General features: G+C 40.4%; 2 protein-coding genes across 3 annotated transcripts in view; both read right to left on the bottom strand.

The window, feature by feature from the left end:
* tbc1d14 (TBC1 domain family, member 14) overlaps window positions 1-5,564 on the bottom strand; it is a 31,384-nt gene extending 25,820 nt beyond the window's left edge. The window contains exons 1-3 of one of the 2 annotated variants that reach the window (XM_046381214.1): window positions 5,406-5,564; window positions 4,926-5,085; window positions 1,958-2,705 (exon numbers count right to left, since the gene is read on the bottom strand). In XM_046381214.1, coding sequence (XP_046237170.1) covers window positions 1,958-2,705; window positions 4,926-4,974 — 797 coding nt within the window. In that variant the 5' untranslated portion in view covers window positions 4,975-5,085; window positions 5,406-5,564. The other variant, XM_046381215.1, reaches the window with a different exon arrangement.
* Window positions 5,565-6,494: 930 nt separating this feature from the next.
* Window positions 6,495-20,429, bottom strand: kiaa0232 (KIAA0232 ortholog). Its single transcript, XM_046381205.1, has 8 exons — window positions 20,151-20,429; window positions 17,181-17,771; window positions 16,605-16,745; window positions 14,755-14,824; window positions 14,561-14,645; window positions 11,044-14,413; window positions 10,739-10,847; window positions 6,495-9,501 (listed from the first exon to the last, which is right to left on the bottom strand). The coding sequence occupies exons 2-8, from the start codon at window positions 17,415-17,417 to the stop codon at window positions 9,485-9,487; spliced, it is 4,029 nt and encodes a 1,342-aa protein (XP_046237161.1). The 5' UTR covers window positions 17,418-17,771; window positions 20,151-20,429; the 3' UTR covers window positions 6,495-9,484.
* Window positions 20,430-20,736: the final 307 nt, after the last annotated feature.

The raw sequence follows: 20,736 nt of genomic DNA on the forward strand, positions 1-20,736 counted from the left end.
TACACACACACACTTCATAAAAGCATATGGCAGGTGTCGGGTTACAGCTGTGAAAAGAACCTCAAAGAAGAACGGAAAACAACCTTCTAGGAAATAGGTGCTATAAACTCGACTGTTCCTTCAAGGAAAGCTCTGGTTAAACTGGAATGTGGCAAAGCTTGAAATGAGAAGCGAACCTGGCAGTAGAGGGCAAGTAGATAAATCTGATCCAAGGTAAATGAACGCAAAATCAACTTCAGAAACACTTCAAGAAACTTGGAAATAACGTTGTCGAATTTTCAACACAATTTTAAAGTAGTCACTGTTGTCCTATAAACACATCATCAATCACTGTCACTTATCATCAACATAGCCAAAGCAAAGCACATAATAATAATTACTGTATGTAAATGAATAGTATAGCAAGTCTTTCTGAGTACATAAGAACCTCTAATTAAGGACCACTTTGGCTTTCTTTGATCACCAACAACAGGTTGACTTGTGACCTAATATCTTGCTGATCTGCTCTGCTGGCTTATCGCCTTGGTGTTCTTAATGTTTTTTTCTTTCTCAGTTTTTAAAATATTTTCAAATATAAATATATTTAAAAACACTGTGTGGTTTCATCAAGCTGTTCTTACTTTGAGACAAGCTCTTGTTCATGAGACGTACTTGAATGAAGTCATGCTGCATAAGAATACGCAGAGCATTAAAACTAAACTAAATGAGGGTCATATTTTGAGTGAGCTGCAAAATGCAAGATGGGTGTCAAGTGTAAGAAGGATGTCTTGGCTAAGAAAGATTTATTAAGCAACTCTGAGCAATATCTACTTCTCTAAGGCTTGCAATGTAAAGCCTGTGAAGACAGGAAGCACAAAATTAATAATTATCTCACTTCTATAAATGTTTGCCAAACCATGGCACCATATAATCACTTTTAATTTAATAGTAGTTGTGAAAAGTAAGAATACTTGTACAGTTTTTGCATATCTTTCTATTTTTATTCAGCTCTTTTGCACCTTATTGCTGCTGTGACAAGGCCAATGTCCCCACTGTGGGACAAATAAAGGAAATTCTTATCTTATCTTTCTTATCTTATTCTAAAAAAAATGACAACTGAAGGCTCATTTGTGATCTTTCTATTGCTGTATCCAGATGATTATGAAGATCCACTACATGCTAATGCATTTAAAAGTGTTTATATTTCTTGCTTCAAAATATTTACTTGTGTTATTTTATTGGACATTTCATTTTCTTTAAAATCAAGTACTTCTTTTCCTATTTATCTAACATGTAAGTTGGTCAGGCCAGTACAGAGTTCAGCAGTCAATCCTACTGTAAGGCAGATGTAGACATTATTTGTCAAAGAGTATTGCTTCTCTCAGGAAGACAAATTTTACATTACATTATAACTACACTGTAGCCCCCACTTGCTGGTGTCCAAACACTGACACATAGATTACTAAACAATATACAAGTACATTATAATGTGTTACAGAGCATTTATTAAATGTTTATATACTGCTTATGGATGTCAAATAAGGAGGGTTTATGTGATATTCTATCACATTAATGCTGGCTGTAATTTGTTAATAACTGCAAAAGTGGTGGAGTCGGTATAGAAAGAAGATACCGGTGTCCATGGCTGAGGTACCCTTGAGCAAGGTACCTAACCCCCACTGCCCCGGGCGCTGCACGCGGTCGCCCACTGCCCCGGGTTTGCTGTGTGTGTGTGTGCACGTCACTTGGGTGGGTTAAATGCAGAGAACAAATTTCGTTGGAGTGAGTTCCCTCCAATGACAAAATATGTCACTTTAATCTTTTAATCTTTAATACAGCAGAGAGAGATGTAATGTAATTTTATATCTTGTAAACCTGTAATATCTAGTTTGCATGAAGCTAATCAGCCATCTACCTATCCCATGTAAACATGAATTATCCTTGAAAGACTGATATTCTGAACCACATCTGAACTTACTTGTTGAATAAGCTTGCTAGAGGTCCCAGTTTCTTTTGCCTCCCATCCTCTTCGTGTTGTGTAACCCCTGAACCCACATGCGGTCTCACAGGACTCCATAAGGCCCTGGGGATTCCTGGTGACAGCGTCACGTCAGAGAAGCGAGAGTTGCCACTCTCATCCGTCTCTAAGGTAACTATGGCGCTGGAGTCAGAGGTGACGGTGAAGTCCAACATGTCTTCATTAGAGACCGATAGCTCAGTGCTCATGCTGGACACGCTGCACACAGAGATGTCATCGCTGCGGTTTAAGACTCCGCCCCCGACGCACATCCCTGTGGTGGCAGATATTCTGAGGGTGGGGCTGAAGAGGCGGATGGAGTCGTACCCACTGCGGGGGAAGGTGGAGGATTTGCGGATGCCACTGCCATCAGAGGGATCATCATCCAGAGGTAAAGTGGCAGGGGAGTCGTGACTGGGGTCCAGGATGAGGCCTCCGCCCCCCGGCCGTTGAGGACTGTGGAGGATGGCCTCTGGAGGGTTGATCTCCAGCGTTGGAATACCCGAGTCCTGGGAAGACAAGCTGTGGCGGTCCTGGTTCAGGTCTGAGTAGCTTTTCTGGGGGCTGCTGTAGTAGATCGGCGTAGGGGAGCAGAGCGGCTTGTAACAGGGCAGGACGGACTTGTTGTGTGGAGTCATGCTGGGTTTATGGCAGTGGTGGTTGGTGCTATCATGGTGGTCGTTCACTACGCAGCCATTCTCTACCACACCTTCAAAAGAGTAGATACAATTAGGTTAATTTTTATGCACGTTTTAGGTTTTCTCTTTCAGACCAGTATTTAATTCATTAAAATAAATAAACTATTACCGCAAAGGTTAACTGATAAATTTTATAATTTGTAGCAGTGTCCATGTGTGACCTGAGCTCAAAGGGTGAGCAACCTTTTTAGCTGCCATGGCCACTGAACCGTGGACTGACCTGATAAAATGAGATCAACCTAACCATCGCCCTCGCTTTCTTAGTATTGTATTGAAAATATCATACTTTTTTTGGCCCAAGTTATCATAATTATTTATCGTTTATTACAAAAGTACCATTTAACTTCTGAAGGTGCTATGAGGCAATATTTTTTTAAATCAAACTTAATTTGTATAGCACCTCGCATATAAATGAGTGACAAGCTGTTAATAAGATGTAAATGTAAAAAAGTTAAAAAAAATTTTAATCTTTTAATTAAAAGAACATAGCTTGTAGTTTGTTCCTCAACCAATAAGAAGTAGTTATACAAAGTGCAAAGAAAGAGGGGAAAGTTGAGGGTCATAGGGAGCTAAGAGCTAATATTTGCCCCAAGGTCACCTGGTTAATCCGGGACAGATTATGATGGCATTTTTCCTTATTTTCTGACATTTTATATACAATCAGCTCAAAAAATACAAACTGAAAGTGGCATCAGAGGAAAATAGGCGTGCTGAGGTGAAAACTAATCCCCCAGTAGCCAGGCTGTAACTGGACTCTACACAGTAATGTGAACAGGGCCCCAGTAGGGTTACCTCATGATTTAACACCAGCTGGGAAGCTAAGATAAAGCTAGTGTATGTAAGCTCTCAGCTTCATTAACTAAGCTCCTGACTCTAGTGGACAAAGACATTCACACCCCTTCTGTTGTATGTGGAGGTGTTTTGTTATTCAACAGGAAATAAGACGTACAGAATGAAACTAAATAAAAATGGGAAGGTATATTAAATGAGTTCTCTCGCAAAGCTTAATGTTTTCCAAATGGTTGACACACAAAGCCAAATTCTTACCCAAGCTCTAAACCCTGACCTGCATGTTGTCATGTGAGCCCGGTACACTTTGTCCCAAAACACAGCAACAGGTTGTTCCTGTGCCACTGTGGAAATAATCTACAACCAGCCGTCACCAATAAATGTCAGATTCTGTTCAAACTCATTATTACTACCACGTACCGCTGAATAAATGTCACACATAACATTTATAATACTTAAATAAAAATCATCAAGTTTTAACCACCAATGGAGGCAACACTTTGGCTGCCGTTTGTCCAATGAATTACCCATTTGACGAAAGTATTTGGTACGATGTGATTATCGATAGGCAAAATGAGGACATGCAACATCACTTTCATCTTTTGTAGGATAACATCACAAATTCTGAGACGTAGGCAGATGCTAAAGTGGTTTAAAAAAAAAAAAAAGCTTTTCTCTGTTTGGGTTTAAACAAATACACATTTATGAGGGGTACTTTTTCAGCCAAAGACTGGAATGCCCAGTAATACAAGGTACATGACATAAAAATTACCCGAGAACTTCCTGGTTTGCCTTGACACATCTGTTGAGGGTCAATTCAGTACAATAATAAAATCTGCACATCAAAGATCTCATAGCATTTTAAAAGAACCACTTCCTATATAGACCCAAAAATCTGGCAGGAACAAGTCCTGATAGTTAAAAGTTAACCTTTTATCTGCACAAGTACTGTTTGGTATTTTAAATATGTGCTTTAACCATGTACAAAACGTCATGAGTCACGGTCTATTAAATTGTATCTAATCTGATTTACCTCCCTTACAGTTTCAATAGTGGCCATTTGTTTTTAGTTATCTATTACTATTAGTCTTTTCTACAGTAGTTCAGTGTTTTTTTTTGTTTTTCTACTTAGTGGGTTTGTGTTGTTGAAAACTTACAATAAACTTTTATTAGGAAATTTCAACTCATCTCAGGGATATTAAATGCATGCCGAATTCAAAACTGGCTTTAAACGTTCACAAAACGCTACGTGTTATGGTTTATCAGCTGTGGGAATTTATAACATTCTATGTCGTATTTAACTAAAAAGTTTTTTAAGTGCAGTTAGGCGTGACTTCTTAGATTACCATGGAGAACAGCATAATATCCGGGCAGAGTGTATGTGATACGTGTGCTAAACATGATGATACGTACACCTGTGACAGCACATCATAGTCACCTACCACAACGGCTGTCTCTGCGGTCCTGAGCACCGAGGGTCGTGTTCGCCATGCCGTCGATTGATGCTACAGGTGGGTGGCACGTAGCCGCCGTCCGGGGCGGTCCATGATGATGCCGTGACTACTGCTTAACGACCATCACTTCCCTGGCTCCTCAACGCAACTTAGTGTACACAAAAATCACCAGCGTTAGGTCAAGCACATAAATTCACTTCTGAGTGAAAACAAAAGGCAGCCGGTAAGCGTTAAGACCCCACGTCGAGCCGGGCTTGCTGGCCAAGTGTCCCTGCTGCTGACGCCAACTCACAGATTTTTAACCAGCGCTTCCTCGTGAACAAGCAAACTAAGTTAAAATACGACCAACATTATTTATTTTTTTTCTGGCAACATCGCTACAAGCGAGGAAACGTTTCACCGACGTTCAGCGAATCATACGAACAAACATGTTTCACAAGTTTATCCGGAATCGTTAACATTTCGTACCTGTCTAGTAGCTTCCGCCGCCATTTTAAAACAAACTTGGCTCGTGAGTGCGGTGTAATCGAGTCACGCATATGCACCGTCGATGGATTCACCTGTCGGGACCTGAAGACATTAATAATCGACCTCGTAACGTGACTGCCGACAGATTGAAATTATGAACACGTTTAAGTATGAAAAAATAAGCACAGCGATTTTCAATGTGTTACTGATGTTAAGACTTATGATATTGTGCTTTATTTGTATGTTACCGTGTGTTTCCCTTTCAAGCTTTTCTGCATAACAATTCCGGACATTTTTCCTAAATATAATTCATCGGGTAGTTGAAGTGCCATTTTGACTGAAACCCATTAATCAGGTCCCGATCCACCTGTTCAACCAAATTCAGTAATTCAAACTTTATTTGTACAGCATCCTCTGTGCTGTTAAGTGTGTTTTATGAGCAAATCAAGACCTAAACAGTAGAAAATTAAGTGATGGGCGACTATCCACAATAAACATATCGACCTTTTTTGTGGCAAATCAAGGTCAAGAATGACCTATCACGTTCATATCGAGATAATGTTTAAGTCAGTCCACATTTGAATAGCGCTTAATAACCTCGTACACACACACAATAATATATATATAACTGTACAGTGTGTAGAATTCCAGCAAAAGACTTATTTTCCTTTCGTCACTGGTGCCACATCACACAAACTATATCTTATTTCCAACCATTACATAATCATAACTGATTATTACAGAAATTGACCTAAAATGTATTGCGCAGTCCATCAAGTGCAGTGACAGTAATATTATTTCATAATGTCTCTTGGATGAATGTTGTAGTTTCCACCTAAGTGTACATAACCCAACCCACAGCAAAAAGTCGATTTTCGATGTATACTTCTTAAAATGTTTAACGCTAAGTGAGCCTGAGGCGAGATATGAATAATGACGTAGCTGTCCGTTCCTCCTAAAGTTTTCTTACGCTGCCCTCTAGTGTCAACATTAGGATATGGATTTCAAATGAAGAACTGCTCTTGCTTTTATTCTAAAGTACTCACACTAAATAAAAGGAAAGAAGTAAAAAGACTGTGGTACATAGGCTGAGGTTTGGTTTATTCATTTATTAGATGTTAAGAAAATCCACAATGAAACAAAACAACTTATTCAGGGTGTACATGTAACAAGGGAACAAGGAGGGTGAAGGAGCATCTTGGTGGGAATGAAAAGACGAGGAAAGTTTTCAGTGCTGGATATGTTCTTCAAACCAGAGTAATATCGAAACTTCTCCATTCTTTCAATGTCGTTCCAAATGCATATACCCTCACTGAATGCATTTTTTTTTCTCGTCATACTTAAAAAAAAAAAACAAAAAACAAAAAACAAAAAAAAAAACAAATAAAAAAAAATCACGGCCTATCAAAATGGAAGAATTAAATGGAGAAAGGTGTGATGCATTCCTTTCAACTCCTAAGTAAGTGCTTTTTGTGACTTTAGTTTCTTGCACACTCAGATTCACACATGCACACAGTCATAGCAGTCTTTCAATCACAGATTTTAACCTCACTTGTATTTTTTTTTTAAAGCAATTTTTTTTGTTTAATCCAACATAAAAAGATGGAGTGTGATGTTTGCATGCTGCATTTTTAGTGACATTCCACTGTTCATTTATTTATTCCCCCCCCCTTCAGGTGTCCCTCACTCAAAAGTAATCAACGTGCAAAATTAACTGAATGACTTTTCTCCATATATTCTTGGATGTTTACATGCGCCAAGGTATTGCATAGGACTCAGGGCACTTGAATTCCCCTCCACATTGCTTATGCAATCTACAATGGCTTGCTTGTTTTTATCCCCCCTCCCCTGCCCCAAATTAATGACAGTCACCTCTGGTTTGCTTGGAAAGAATTCCTGTCAATAATTTCTGCTCTACAATCAAAAAAAGATTTTATATTAATGCATCAATGCACTGTCACAGGTCTGAGTGTAGCATACAATTATATTAAAAAATTCCTGAGTGTCCAATGACTGTCAAAGAAAGGTGAGAAGACCCTGAAGTTGGAGTACCTTTCATTCAGCTGCTTGAGGAAGGGTCCGTTTTCAGTTGAAGTGGCATCTGATTAAACAAAACCTTGGGCCTTTACACACAATGAGGAAGCCATTTCCAAAGCCATGCCTGCAATATGGACACCTTCACCTGCGACAGTGCATTACAGCAAGTCTGCTCACACTGCTGACATGTTGTTATTCAATGGAGGGATGAATTTAGTTAGCTGGGCTTCATTTTTATATCACATGGCAATAGGACAATAAGTCATCTTCCTACTGTACTCAACCTATTTAAAAAAAAAAACAAACAAAAAAAGATATTAAGAAATGCAAAATGCATTTATCTGCAGAAGCTTTAACTCAATTTCATTTTCAAAGCACATGTCACAATAAGGGCCAGTCCAACCAGACCTCAAAGGTTTGTAGCTAATTTTTTCAGGTGTGTTTTAAATTTAGGGGAAATTAATGCATTTGCATTTTTGTGAATATATGTCTCTGCATACATTCACTTTTCTCTGAGATAAAGTTCTAGTACACTCATTCTGAACCAGTGCCTTCACAAGTTCTGTTGCTAACACACACACACGCGCACACAGTGAGACGTTACTCAATATTTCAACAAGATATACTGTAAACCAAAAAAAAACACACCTCATATGGAAAAAAAGCATTTGTACCTTAGTGTAATTATGCCATGTTTTTGGTTTGACCATTGCCCCACCACTTGTTTGTTATTTATTTGTTTACTTGCAGCATGGATGATTGATCATCAGTCCCTGCTGATTTTGTCCTGTCTGCTCAGGGACAATGAACGGAAAAGACGTGTAGAAAACTGCTTCAGCTGTTACAGGTTACCTTAAAATAAAAATCAAGCCACATTAAGCAAGAACTGCGATCAGGCAAAACTTTTTTTTTCTTTTTTTTTTTTTTTTCTTTTCACAATTTTTGCAAAAAGATATTCATGGAGTCTGACTGTCTGGACTACAAACAAAACTTGGCTATGCATCTACTTATCACAGCCATATTATGGAAATTCAAATCCAAATTTTTTTGAACATATTTATAGCACCAATAGTCTGTACCATAGAAATTACAAAAAAAAAAACAAAGTTTCATTCAGTTGCAACACAGATGTCTGCAAAAATGGCTGTAGTTATGTCTTTTCATGATGGGTCTTTACCCCAAAACACAAACTTTTCCCCCAGATTCTTTTACTGCATTGCATTTCAAGTAGATTATTAGTATTTTTTTCCCCCAACAAAACTCTTTTTGATTTCCTGTTTTTTTATTTTTCAAATGATTTTTTTATTTTAGCCTCACAAACCATACTATGTCTACTACTAGTTTTTGTAAGACTATCACCATTCAAAAATCAGACTCATTTTTGATAAGGTTCACACAAGGGGAATTTAGGGATATTGAGAAGAAAGCTGCACACATTCTCCACTTCACATTCAGAAAGTCATCAAAACAAACTATTTAAACTCTCAAATTCTTACACAACTCAAAAATCTCAACATCCTTGTAGCATCTTTCTGAACACAAGATGGAAAGTAGAGGATGCAATAGCAGTTGTGTCGCACAACATTAGGTTCAACTTGAAAAAGAGGAGTGAGACTGGCTGGACGAACACACATGCACAACCATTCAGACACCACCAACAACCAGTATCCTAGTTCAAAAGCAAAATGGTGGGAACAAAACTGACAAGGATAGAGCAAAAGATTGTCCCTACCACTTAAATGTGAAACTTGAATGAGGACCAGTGTACAGAAGAATCAAATGAAACAAATTCTAAATGCATGTCTGCACATGGCATCACTCAAAGACAGAACATATTTTTTGAGTTTTCCTATTTTCCACACACTTTTTGTTGATCTGACTGATTACACAAGATTTTAAGTTAGTAATGAAAACCAGAAATTAGCCTACATTAGGTTTTCCAGCTCTGAGATGACCCTGAATCTTTGCTGGTAGAGGTCCAGTCACAAAAGAAGAGGAAGGTTTCCTCTCTATGACAGATGTCCTCTGCAAAACTGGAGTATTCAAATGTTGCTGCTCCCTGGAGAAAGAGAGGGAAAATCATTAGATTGCTGCATATGTAAATGCCCAAGCTGCATCTGACTATTCTTTGTACTTAAGTTTTCCAATTCATCTGTTTTATTTTACAACTGAAGAGGATCTACAGAACTTCAGACTATTTATAGTGACTTTGTAAACATTTTTACATATTGTCCTGCTGGTGACCCTTCAGATTCTGCGACCTATTTAGGAATTTCAGCTTGACCGTCACTGCAAATGTTTGTAGTCATTTTTTATAGCTATTGCAAAACATGGGGATACCTTTCAGATAGCTCACATATTTTGGTGGCTGTAATAGCAGAAGCTGGTGGCCCAAAGTGCACATGTCTGAATCTAGAATCATAACACCTCTTCAATATTTGGTCAGTCATCATGAGCAACTCCTTTTGTGTCATGAAAGCTGATAGCTCACATATTAAGCTGTAAATACCAGCAACATTTTACATATAGTTCAAAGCATTTGAATGTGTAGGACATAATTTTTGCAAGCTGACAGTATTTATGTTAATATTTAGCAAGATAACATTAATTGCCTTGAATATCTGTTATTATGTGTTAAACTCAACTATTTGTTTTTCAGAATTTAAGTCTGATTGCTAATTTGGAAAACTAGAAGAACTTGGGCTGGAAAAGGTCAGTCTGTGATCCTGATTCTGTGTATGTGTGTGTATACTGTCTTTTAATACAGGATTCATCTTTTGGAGATGATGTTACAGATTTGCGCTGTCCACTTAATTGACCTATTAAAACATCTGAGCGGCTAAGCCCAGATTCTGGTGCCATTTGATTCAAAATGAGAGAGCTTAATGTAGACATTAAAACTGGGCTGCCATTTTCTGGGTTCAACAGAGGACACGTTGTATTTTCTCATTTCCTTCCAAGCTTCCCTTTTTTTTTTTAACATATATCAGCTTTACTTTAACACGCTTATGGGCTGTACATTTAGGCTGTCACTGTTATTGCTGAGTTGTAACTTCAGCTGTTACAGAGAGTTACTTTATTGTTTTGTAGTTGTGTACAAATATGTGCATTAAATTTTGTTGTTGTTTGGGACTGGTAGATAAAGTTCGACAGGTGGCATTTTGCCAAATACCTTCAACAAATTTGTTGATACTGATGAGAAAAACAAAACCTGTGTCACAGGTTTTATGTGCTAGAAGAAAGCACCGTGAATAAACTGGTAAAAGTTAACGACGTGTTTTTGAAAACAGGATTACCTGTACATTGAGATCCAGGGAAAAGGGGGGAACAGAGTGTGTTCTGCCACCAGCACTCATCTTGCTGGTTGCCAGTTCCTCCCTGTCCACTTACATTTAACAGAGGGAACTAAACAAGACAAATGAGAAGTGGTTAGAGTGTTTCAGTAAACAGCTGCCTAAGGCATCACAGGTGGAACTTTTTTTTACAGCTGATGACAGATTATGAAACACTATGCGGTTAACCGGATGCTGCTGTTCAAGTCTGTAGTACACTGATCACAACATACTGATAATGTAAGAGGATAATTTTAAGAAACCCTCACCTCTGGTACATCTCCAACAAAGTCATAAGCAATCCCATACTTGGGAATATGACCTGCTGGTGCACATAAGCAGGACTGTTTTTCACCTGAAGATTCCTCCTTTTGAATCTTGCCTACTGAGATGACGGTTTCTCCACCTGCAGTTGATGCAGATGCTGCCGTTTTGCAGTCTAAGCAAATCTCTTGCTCAGTGATTGGCAGGAGGGTACTGGTGCCCTCCTGCGAATCCAGTGAGGTCTGGGCACTCTTCTCCATGCCAGACTTCTTTAATCTGGGTAAAAATTTACCAGATTCCAGTTCTGACTTCCCATAATAAGGGCCCTCACATTCTGCATCCTCCTCCAGAGGTTTGAGATCCGCCTGAGGATCATCAAAGACGTCCACCGGTGCCAGGGCAGGAAAACTCATCTCGTCTTTGTCAGTCTCAGCCTCTGAATCACTCACTCCACCCGGAGACAACTCAGAGGCTGATATTGGTCGGAAATGAGTCCTGGGGGAAATGCGAATGGCCCTGTACTGTGTCCGGTTGATGCCATATATTCGTGAGTGGAAGGCTTCATTCTCAGAGTCCGAGCATAGAATAGATTTCGGCTTGAACCCTGGACTGAACGAAGCCATGTCCTCAGGCTCAAAAGAACACTCAACATGGAGGACTTGAGAGAAGGGATTGTTCAGGCTGAAGGATGCAAACGGGTATTCTAAACCTTGCTCCTCACCATGCAAGCCTCCGTAAGATCCAAGCAAATCTTCATGGAAGATAAAAGAAAATCCCTTATTCAATCCATCTCCGCTTCCTCTAATGGCCTGGTCACTCTGCCCAAAGGACACAAGTGGCCTCCACAGGGGCCTGTGCCCAGGGGCAAAGCAGCTGCCAGTGTTCATGAACACATCTGTGCCAGTGATAGTAAGCATGTCTGAGCTAGAAGCAGATGCGGCTGCAGCAGCACACTGTAGCAGGCTATCTTGAGTGTCACCTGGTGGCACGACAGCCCAGTTTTTATCACCACTTAGTGTCTTCAACTCTCCATACACCCCTCCTAGGATGAACGATGTACTGTCTTTGTCAGAGCTCAGGTCCCAGGGCTTGGACGGAGTCATGTAATCCCCAGCACCATCTACGTTGGAGAGTTTGTTTTTGGCTAAGTCCTGTTCTTCTTTCTTGCCTTCCCAAAGGTGATACTCTGATCGCTGCACTGCTTTCTTCTGAGGTCCCTGAATTGGAACTCCCTTTGCCTGCACCTCCAGACAACTGCAGCAGTAACCACTTGACTCATCTGAGAATAGCCCCTCACTTGTTTTTTCTGTTCCTTGCCTAGAAATTACAGATTTGTCATCTCCTATCGCAGTCCAAATGTCCTTTATTATCCCTGAGCTGTAGTCATCACTGTGTTGGTTCGTGTTGTCTGAAAACATGCCAGTGGTGTACTGTTTACTCTCATCCTCTTCTAATGCTATACCACAAATGGACTCCAATTTCGATTTTTTGGTGAAGGTCTGACTGGACGCTGAACTAACACTGACCTCCTCACATTTTCGGCCAGAGTTTTCTTGCAAAAAATCCAAGATTTCATCTTCCAAATATGTACCAGAGAGAGGAGGGATCATACAATCAAGCTCTTCATTGCCAATTTGAGCAGGATCCTCTGTCGGAACATTTCCTTGCTCATTGTCTGAACGAGTCTCCTCTGAATGTGACCACGGACTGCAAGTTCGTGTTGAAAGGTTAGAACAGTGTTCAGTTTCATCAAAGGCACTATTTTTGGTCCATATTAGCAAACGAGACTGTTTGTTAGAATGTGGGTCGAGACAGCTACTAGAATCTGTGTTGTTTTCATGACCAACGGTGAGTGAGTCGCAGGGAAAAGGAAAAGTGGGGCTGTCATACTGCAGCTCAAAAAGAGAGAAGCAGGATGAGTTCAAACCAGATGGTTCACTGGTGGCTTCAGGAACAGGTGGCTCTTCCGGATTTCCAGATAGTCTGCTCAGTGTGAATGAAACACTATCAAGAAGGGGTGAGAGCCGAATGGGAGAGTCTCCTATGAAGCTTTCTCCTTCTATATCTTCTGAAGTAGATGGTGAATAACATCCCCACACTTGAGCAATGTTTTCAAGATCCTCCATTAAGAATTCAACAGATCCCGAAGCTTCCTGTGAGTCTGCCCGTATTGCACTTTTCCCTTGCTGCTCAAGGCCATCTAACACTAAACAACATTCTCCCTCAATGTCTCTTTGCTCTTTGCTTTTTTGTCGAATCATGCTTAAGATCCGACTCTCTTGTATAGAGTCTGAGGCACTAGTATCCAGTATGGATTGATATATATCTACTTCATAGAAGTGAGTGAATTCACACAGATGCTTGTCATCTAAATCTCTACTATCCTCTGGCTGAGGGCAGCTTGAGGTCCCAGTGAGTTCAGCAGCTTCATCCTCTGCCTCGCCTGGCCCTTCTACAAAGTGCCCATCCACAAATGAGCCCGCTGCTAAGTATGCTCTCTGGTAGCTCTCATTGGCAATGCAGATTCCCTGGATTCTCTCTGGTAGCCTATCCATGTCAGTTGACAAAGCAAAGCCATCCACAGAGTCTACTTTATTTCGATATTTTGTTTCCAGCTTACTTTGTCTGCTGCTGAAAGGTACAAAATATTCTGTGATGGGCTCAGTGTACCAAAGTGGCTCCTCCATATACTCCTTTTTGTTACTGGCCTCAACTGCGGTCTCTTTTCCTTCCTTCCAGCCTGGATCTTTACGAATCTCCTTCAGCGATTTCTTCCCCTTTTTGTAAAGCTGTTGTTGTTTGGCAGCACCTCCAGTTGTGCTGCTACTGCTCCCTCCTGCGTTTCTCCGCTCCTCTTTGTCGATTACCTTCACCTGCCCACTGTTGCGTGTTCTCTTATTCTTTGCAGCCTCCCTGGATTTGTGCCTGATTCTAACTGCCTTGCTTCTGGATGACTTAGAGTCAGCCTGGTTCCCACTTGAGCTTGAGCCTGCCTCACTTGAGCCAGAAGACCAGGATCTGGGTCTGTATTTGCCCTCAGATCTGTGTCTTATCTGTCTCTTGGAGTGGATAACAGACTTCTCCTCTGCTGCTGCACAACCATGGTATCGGTTTTCTTTCTCCTTCTTGCTTCGTCGTTGCTGGCCTCTCTCATTGGTCACAGTAGCAATGGTACCGCATGCCTCAAGATTTCGCTCCTTTGCAGCCTCGCCTTCACTGTTGCAATCTTTTGGGGAAGATGTGTCTGTACTGGTCTGTGGGGCTGCAGAGGATGATGAACTTGAGTATGCACAGGCCTTAGCCTTGTTCCACACCGTCATGATCTCTTGGAGACAAACAGGTTTTTCTGACAAAGGAGGAAAGGCTTCATAATACCTGCAGTCACAACAGATAATGAGAAAAATTAATTTACTTGCATTCATAGCAGTAGAGTTGAAATAAGCAAATAAATAAGGGTGTGGTCTGCAGTCACTTTTTAAATACATATATTCATAGATACACAATGTCTATAATGTAGCTTACATTTCCACCTGGTCCTTTGAAGAGGGGGACTCAGCTCGCTCTGGAGACTGAGAGCCATCAGATTTCTTTTGAATCTGTTTTTCTTCTGAAAAACAATGCAAATTAAGACATCTTATTAGAACAGTTTTTATTCATCCTTTGCTTATTTTTTTATACCAAGTTCTAAGCATGATAACAAATGGTATCAACCAAACCTTTCTGTTTGTTTTGGATGTCCTTTAGTTTAGAGCAAAGCTCTTCAACCAGGCTCTCAATTCCAGAGTTCTGCACAAATGAGAAAGACAAAAGGTTTTTGAGAAATCAAACTGAATAGTATTGACAGCTGACAGCAATTTCATTATATGATACATAAACACAATTAACGCAATAAATAAAACAAGTTGAGATTTTGAACACATGAATATACAAACACATTTGATAAAGGTTGTGTGCTAACGATGTGATCTAAAGAAATTGACAGATGCGAAGACAATCCAATCAAATGGCAGATCTTTCTATACAACAGTCATGACTGATGGTGATGTCTATTATCAGTTTATAGTACTACTGGTATTGCATGGTAGTGACATGGGCAACTGACTTAACAAAACTGAGCCAAGGTATTTTAAGGGGGACACTGAGTTTCAGTTTTACAGGCCAAGTACAGCCTGTTTTGCTTTTTTTTGTGATAAAAAAAGGTACACAAACAAGCCCTGATGGAAATACAAAAGAATCTTTTTTTCTAACTCCTAAAATAACCACGATGGAAGAGATCCAGCAGCCTCAGGTAAGAATGCAGAGTTCCCAAACACTACTATGACCCCTAATGTGACCCAAACAAAAGAATGATAGGCACGGGGTTGACACAAGACAGGCCAGCTGACTTATGAAAGCTCAGGCATGCTCAGCCACGACTGTGCTATATTTAGCTATGGTGCAGAAATGCTCTAAAATGCTCAGAAATAAAATTGAAAAGGGCTAAGCAACAGTACTAGCGATTACCTCACGATGTTATGAGACACTGACCATTTACTACATATCCTGGTTAGCCTACAGGCTTCTCAAATTAAGTAATATGACACGTAAAAAACATATAAACAACAAGGGCTTAATAGAGATAAACAAGACAACCAAATTCAAATGCTAGCTTGGACCAAGTGAGCACTGTTGAAACAAATCACAACATAGCTGCACCTCAGTACCAGTGGGTACCGATGGCAGACTATTTAGCTCAATCATTTCCTGTTCACTCTTCCAGAAAATAATATTCCTTACCATGCCACCTCATGAAAAGCAAAGCAAAGTTTTCTCCTGCCCTGTGTTTCCTCTTGCATCATTTTGCTAATGCCGGTCAGCTGACAGCCGACCGATTCTGCTGCTCACTGCTGCAATCCTGTGCAGGGTGTGCTGGTTAAAAAATAGACTGCAGAGTCCAGTCCCCAGAGAGGAGCACTACACTCCTCCTCTTGCCTTGCAGACCCTTCCCCCTACCCTCCCTCCAGCTTCATGTTGTATCATTCTTAACTCACACCTCCCTTACTACCACTGGCTACAGACAAAAATCAGCACATCTCTCCTTAGCTTTTTCACTCACACAAAGTTATAGAACCAAATGAATATACTTCTGGGATGTACTCTTCCTATGAAGTTCAGGCATTATAACAGAGGACAGCATTTTTTTAAGTTAACAAATAACTTACTTGCCATAAGATAACCTTCCCAGTGAAAACTAATTGAATGTTTGGCCTACTAGTCCAATGAGGTGATGATGCATGTACAATAAATATCTTCATTTGTTCAACATTTTAACTTTAAACACTGACATAGCTATAATCAGCGCATGTTCGCCATGATTTATGCAATTAATATCTGCTTGAATGCACCTTAACAAACATCCCTCTTTGAATGAGTAATGACTGCTTTACATTCCTCCAAAGTTAAAGTGAGTCAACTTGATCATTATTTTATAATACAGAAAAATAAAGCTTGATTAAACATGAATTATGATTAAAACCATGAAAAATAAAGGATTATAACACTCAGGATAAATGATAATGATGCTTACTTCATCAGATGCAGAGCGGAGGCATTGAACAGCAGCCTGCTTCTTCATTTCCTCAAGACTCAGGTCAGTCCCACCTTTCTTCTTACTCTTGCCCCATTTCTTCCCAGTTCCCTTCTCCCAGCCCAAGAAGATGTCATTTTCCTTTTCAAGACAAACCAGGCAGTCACATAGAACAAACTAGTGTTAAACAGTGAAACAAACATGGAGAAAACATATGATGATGGCACAAATTATATACCACATGCATATAAACATCTATATACAGAGCTATGTACTATAATAGTTTGTATGCAAATAAAGCAAACTGTCTATAAATAAACACAATGACAAATGACAGAAATCAAAGAAGGACTTATTCAGTGGAAGTACAGGGCCATAATGTGAAAGAAAAGCACCATTGTTAACCTCTCCTGGCAAACTGATGTCTTCCTCTAACAAGGCCATTATATTCACACACTAACTTCCCTTCCTGAAAAAGGCCCACTGCCCACTCATTTGAAAATGAATAACACAAACACTGACAATACATTTTTTTGACTTGATTAGAAAGATTCCTTTCAGGTTGTGAGAGCCCACCTGGTCCTGCAAGTCGTAGTCATAACTGTCATGCAGGAGAAGGCTGAGGACATAGCGGGTGTAAATCATGGCATCAATCCCGCACTTCTCCAGCTCCTGACCAAGCCAGCTTTGTACTGGACCCAGCGACTGGAGCAGGGACATCTCTGAGACAGGAAGGGGGCCCACAAGGGGGTAGGGGCAAGAGAGGTTTTCAGGAGGAGCAGGACCGTCCGAATCGGTGCTCACTGGACGCATGGGACCTCAGGTGTTGGCCATTCTCAGGTGGAGCAGCATTGTGATGGGTAGTTACTGTAGGGTGGTCAGTGGAGAAAGGTATAGAGAGGATGAGGCTGAACCTAGGAAAAGGGGGCAGTCACTCCAGCAGGATGCACTGAAGGGGCACTACATGGGGAGGCATGTAGGATGTTTTTATCTTTTTTTTTTTTTTTTTTTTTTTTTTTTATTGCTTTGAGCAAAAAGGGGGATTTTACTCGTCAGGCATGGCTTATGCTGCTGATAGATCTCAGCTGCTGAGCTAAACACAGGACGTGTTTGTGTGTCAGTCAGAGGGCTCCATTTTGGGGCTACGTCTTACTTCACCGGCACAACCTGAAACAGAACAAGCATCCATCAGTTTTCCAAAATATCACAAACAACGACACAGTGATTAGGGCTGAGTGATCGTTTTGCTGGTGCTGCCCAAAACAAAAATAGGCAAACCTTTATCGCAGAGTCATTTGCAGCAGTATCGCCATATGATAAGGGCTCATGAAGATACCATGAGATAACTAGCACCATTATTCATTATCTCGGAAAAGACATGATGTCTATTAATACCACCACAAGAGACGATGTTAAATTATATATAGAAAATAATATCAAACTCAATATCTGTCAGAAAAATCGCAATTACATATTTTGCCAAAAATCACTCAGCCCTAACATTGACCTTATTCATAACCCCAAACAGAGCCAAGCAGCAAGAAAAAAGGACCCTTTATATCTTATTAAAAAAAAAGCATTTGAGGTCATTGCTTGGGTAAAGGAAATTATATTTTCTTTCATTTTAAAAGGAAACAAATAGGAGGAAAATGTTTTGACATATCCTAAAACAGCATCTAACTTCTGTTCCTTTTTATGACTGTTCAAAGCTTCTCTTACCAGCAAGCTAATGGGCTCCTGAGAGTATATCAGCACTTTAAATAATGCAGATGGCAGCCACAGTCTTTACACATTATGGTGGCAAGTCGTCTTTAAAGTGATAAACAAGCTAACGAGAATGATTGACCAGACTCTACCAGATGATCAGTTTAATATCATGGTGACTTGCATTTTCCTTAAAATCTAGTATACTCGCATTGATGTGAAATCATCTCAAACATCTGAGTTATTGAGTCTTTACATGTCATGACCCTTCCGCATATGCTATGCAGAACCAAGTGACAAGAGAAGCAGTCAAGACGACATTATTTTGAAACACCTGATTAATAGCAATTTTGTAATACTCTTAAAACAGGAAGGGCCACTTGACTACTTTACTTAATTTTCTATTTCAATTAGAAAAAACAACAACAGCGTAATAGTTTCAATAACGTAATGTTTTTCGACAAAACAATTACAAGTAAACTCCAGCAGTTACGTATAACTGTGGGCAACAGGGAAGGAAAGGCTTGCTGTCAAGTGCATGTGTTTTTTATGGCAGTAGTGCATTGGGGAACCGTCGTGAAGAGCAAATGGAGGCTGCCCCGATGTGATTGGCTAACCCAGGCGTCACTCAACAGTAACACATTATAGGTTACCCGTTAGAGACGTCAAAGAGCAAGATAAGAGGCTTTGCAGCGTATAACCATACCATTTCAGCAGCTACAACCCTTACACAAAATATTACTGTGTCAGTTAAATAAATACACAAACAACAGCCAAAAGTCTAGCCTGCTTCATCGATAAATGCTAAATATGGCTGACCAGTGTCTGCAACCCAGCTGTTTCTTGTATGAACACTAACCCCGGCAGCTAGTTATAGGCAACATTGTTCACATGCCAACTTTATCCTACAAGTCATTACTTCAAACAATTATTGTGACATAGAAAGAAACAGAATTATATCTGTAGTGTTGACTTTACTTCGGGTATACTGTCCTATTGTACAAACATGTTTTAACGTTACAATGTTGTGCTATCGAGTACGGTAATGCCACTACATAACAGCCGGGAACGATATTTGAAATTAAGTATCAACGTGACTCTTATATTAATATACCAAGAAAACGGAGATTTGGTAACAGCTTCAATGTTAACTACGATAGCGTTACACTGACTTTGGCATATATGTCAGTTGACTAGCGTCACTTTGCAGTCAAACGACAAGGTTAGCTGGACCACCGACCTTTAGCTAATGAGCTAAGTTAGCCAAGTTAGCTGAGCCGTTCGTCTCCTGTCATTAGACAATCTGACACATAAGTTTAATGTTGGATATCATGCGTAATTGGGGCGAGACAGTGTACAGTCTAGAGAATTTATTTTAATCACAATAACTCCCCGTAACCGTGAGAAAAACGTTCGTTTGGTATGTGTCGGGCAGGTGAACAGAGGCTCCGTCTATACGGTGACATAAGAGCCCTGGTGGTTCTGTTAAACAGTTAGCTAGCAAACAGCAACATGCCAAGGTTAGGCCAAGTCTTAAGGTTCACTCGGTATCCTTTCTCCCAGGATGACCAAGTGTGAATTCAACATAGCTGAGATGTACAATTCATAAGAAAGTAAACGTTAGCTAAGGTTTGCTTTTCGTACGGTTGTTGTGACCGAGGGGGCGGATAAGCGGCTGCCCCGGTAGGCTATCAGAGGACTGTCAGACGTTTTCCCTTCACCAATGTACGCCGTACCGTCATACGGCGAAAGAGTAAGCTGGGTAAACATGAAAGAAGAAACGGGGACAGAAACCTCAAAGGACGAAAAGAAAACCCCAAGCCGGTTTGTTGATTCACTTACCTGCCGTGGGCTGAAGTAAAGAGGAGCAGCGAAAGGGGAGCGGCTATTTCTCTCCCGCTGCCGTTCCGAGCTCGAGCTCTGGAATCCGCTGCGGTAGCATCACGTTATCATGGACGCCGACAGAAATGGCGCTGTTTTCACATCCAGTGCTTCTTCAACAGCGTCAAGGAAACTGGCGACATTCCGGCTCAAACAGGAGGAAGGTCATTCCTCGATGACAATTAATACGTAGAGCCACAATGTCCGCCGTCGAAAAGTCAGTTTCATTCAGTGTAGGACCACTGAATGCGCCACTCTCCGCGTTCGTATCTAGGCAACAAGGCACACCTCTGCCGTCCTATTCGTATAGGTTTGATTCTTCCGCTAGGGTATTGCATCAGAAGCGCAACTAGTACTCTCTTCAGTTGCACTCAAACTAAAGTAAAATGATGAATTAAAAGTAAAATGATGATTCAAATGAATGATTAAATCTCCTCACTTGGTTTAAGATTTGAGTAATTTGTAGAAGTAAAAATACACAAGCGCAAAAAACTTTCTTATACCCCTAAAAGAACACAGTCTGGCAAAATTGTTTAGTTACAGTGAT

Source organism: Scatophagus argus, chromosome 23, assembly GCF_020382885.2.
Source record: "Scatophagus argus isolate fScaArg1 chromosome 23, fScaArg1.pri, whole genome shotgun sequence".
NCBI lineage: Eukaryota > Metazoa > Chordata > Actinopteri > Scatophagidae > Scatophagus > Scatophagus argus.